Consider the following 2,328-nt stretch of genomic DNA (forward strand, 5'->3'; position numbering starts at 1 on the left):
TACATATGTTTCTGTTTATTTCTTTCTCTGTCTCATGTTAAGAAACACAGGTACACACTCTAGTATCTAATATTCTTATTGCTGAGTACAGTTTAAACACGTGTGATAAAATGCCAACAGAAGAATGAGAAGATCCTGATAGATTCCTCAACGTATTTTCCCCCTTTTTTGCCTGAATGCATGAAATGTGGTCTCATTTGTCTCTGGACAAAAGATAGGTTCTATGGAACGAATTTTTAAATTTTATTTTCAGCACCTGGAGTCCACGGACCACTCATCCAATAATTAAAATTGTATAGAACTTAGAAAAGATGGCATGGCATTACCTGCTCATGTGAAACCTAACCATAGTGACAACTGCCCCCAGAGAAAACAGCTTCTTGAAGTTAAAGGGCATGAGGCTTCATCAGGACCACCAAGTATGAGGGTCTGCTACTGACAGGAGTGGTCAGGAACACAGAACCACCCCTCTACACACAAACAAACACTCCCCGCGGTGCCAGCCCGGGAGGTTTCTGAATCTTCATGTATGAATGTTACCTGACTCTGAAGCTTCTGCCCTCTCTTGGCTCTTGTGAGATCAGGTGTATCAGGAACTGAAGTAAAGATTGACTTCTGCTTCCTTCCTGCTGCTCTGTACACCAGCTGGACATAAAATAGTGATAACCATCATTCTGTTTCATTGACACGTCCTGTGCCCTGCAGATGCCTTTATTGCTGACTTCAGAGACAAAGCAGGGGCTCTCCCACTGTGACAACCTCAATTTCTGTCCAATAAACCAATACTTTATTTACCCCCTCCTTTTCTTTTTCCCCTGTATCAAAATTAGAGACATTCTGCAGCCTGTTCAAGTGTCCAGCCCCCCACTGTGTTCTTGGTTCCTTCTCACCCATGCCTTCTAGGACCCTGTTCCAGCAGTTACCCCCTGCCTCTCTAAACCTTCAGCCCTTCTGGTTTTCTAGCCCGCTCCCTTCTTCTACAAACAGACCCAAGTTCCTCTTTTCATCAAGTCTTTTCCAACTTCTGCCAAAGGCCTTATTTCTTTCTTTCACAACCAAGCAGACTACGTGTTTTTCATTTCTCTTTTGATTAACTTCTCAAGGGAATAGTTTAGCTACCACCCAAACACTCCAAGGAAGTGAATTTCATTAAGACTACCGCAAACATTACAATTGCCAAATCCTAGAATGTTTCTCTGCAGCAACTGTAACTGCTCAGCAATTTCACTCCTGAACCCTGTTCTCTGCCTTCCATTCCCCTATTCTCCCCTAGGTGGCCTCCCATCTTTCTAGGCACTCCTCAGCTTCCTTTTATTGTTCTGCACTCCCCCAAAGTCGGCTATTAGCTGGAGTTAAGTGTTGGCTTGGCCCCTTTTATCCTATACATTCTGCTTGGATAACCTCATCTGTACCCAGGACCTCAACCATCAGTCCGAGATTGATGGCTTCCAAATTTTGTTAAATAGCTCCTTGATATCCCAGCCACACAGGCCAGAAACTTGGGGAGTCATTCTAGACCCTTTTCCCCTCATCTGCACATCAAAACAGTCATGAATCCTGGACTCCTAACTTTGTGACAGTTCTTAAATATGACCTTCTTCTCCTTTCTCACTGCCAATGCCCTAGTTCAGCCTCCTATACCACTTGTTACTATACATCCTTAAGAGCCTCTAAACCTCCTTCCCAAATCCTTTACTGGACACTTCACAGGGCTTACCCATCTTTAACAAGCCTGAGAAAAAGATTTTCTTAAAGTTCAGAACTAATTAGGTCTTAATGTTCAGACTATCCTGCTCAGAAGTAATTCTTCAGTGACTTCTCATCAAGTCCAAGATCATTAATATACCAACCACAAGTCTTCATAACCTGGCCTGTCTATCCTAGGTCTCCACTCTCATTTCCCAAGTCTTCCATACTCCCCATGTGCTATCTGAAACAAGTCCCAGTTTCTAGAACTCATTATGGTCCATTTCACATACTTTCTACCTAGAATTTTCTTCCCTGTTTTATCCACCTGAAGAACTCGTACAGTCCATTCTGTCTTGATCATTCCTGTAGGATACGACTTATCCTATTGATGTCTGTTTCTTCTCAGAGATGAGCCCATGGAATGCAGAAGCTCAGTTTATCATTCTTGTATCACCTTGTATTTATTTAGCCTTTTTCTGGAACCAGATTTTATTTATTTATTTATTTATTTATTTTTTTTTAGTATCACTAATTATATTTCAATGATGGTCAGTCAAAACTTACTCAAAGCAGCTATGAACTAATTACAAGTAGCACTCAATCAGTTGCTTACTGAACAACATCATTCTGGTAGGTTTT

At 41.7% G+C, this 2,328-nt stretch overlaps 1 protein-coding gene across 16 annotated transcripts in view; it reads right to left on the reverse strand.

Annotated features, from left to right (window-relative positions):
* The window catches only part of NEB (nebulin), a 208,427-nt gene that overhangs the window by 51,443 nt on the left and 154,656 nt on the right, over positions 1-2,328 (reverse strand). For all 16 annotated transcript variants that reach the window (XM_010839994.1, XM_010839993.1, XM_010839991.1 and 13 more), the window contains exon 112: positions 541-645. In XM_010839994.1, the coding sequence (XP_010838296.1) occupies positions 541-645 (105 nt within the window). The remainder of the gene's footprint in view (positions 1-540; positions 646-2,328) is intronic.

The sequence above is a fragment of the Bison bison genome, unplaced genomic scaffold, assembly GCF_000754665.1.
Source record: "Bison bison bison isolate TAMUID 2011002044 unplaced genomic scaffold, Bison_UMD1.0 scf7180017864139, whole genome shotgun sequence".
NCBI lineage: Eukaryota > Metazoa > Chordata > Mammalia > Artiodactyla > Bovidae > Bison > Bison bison.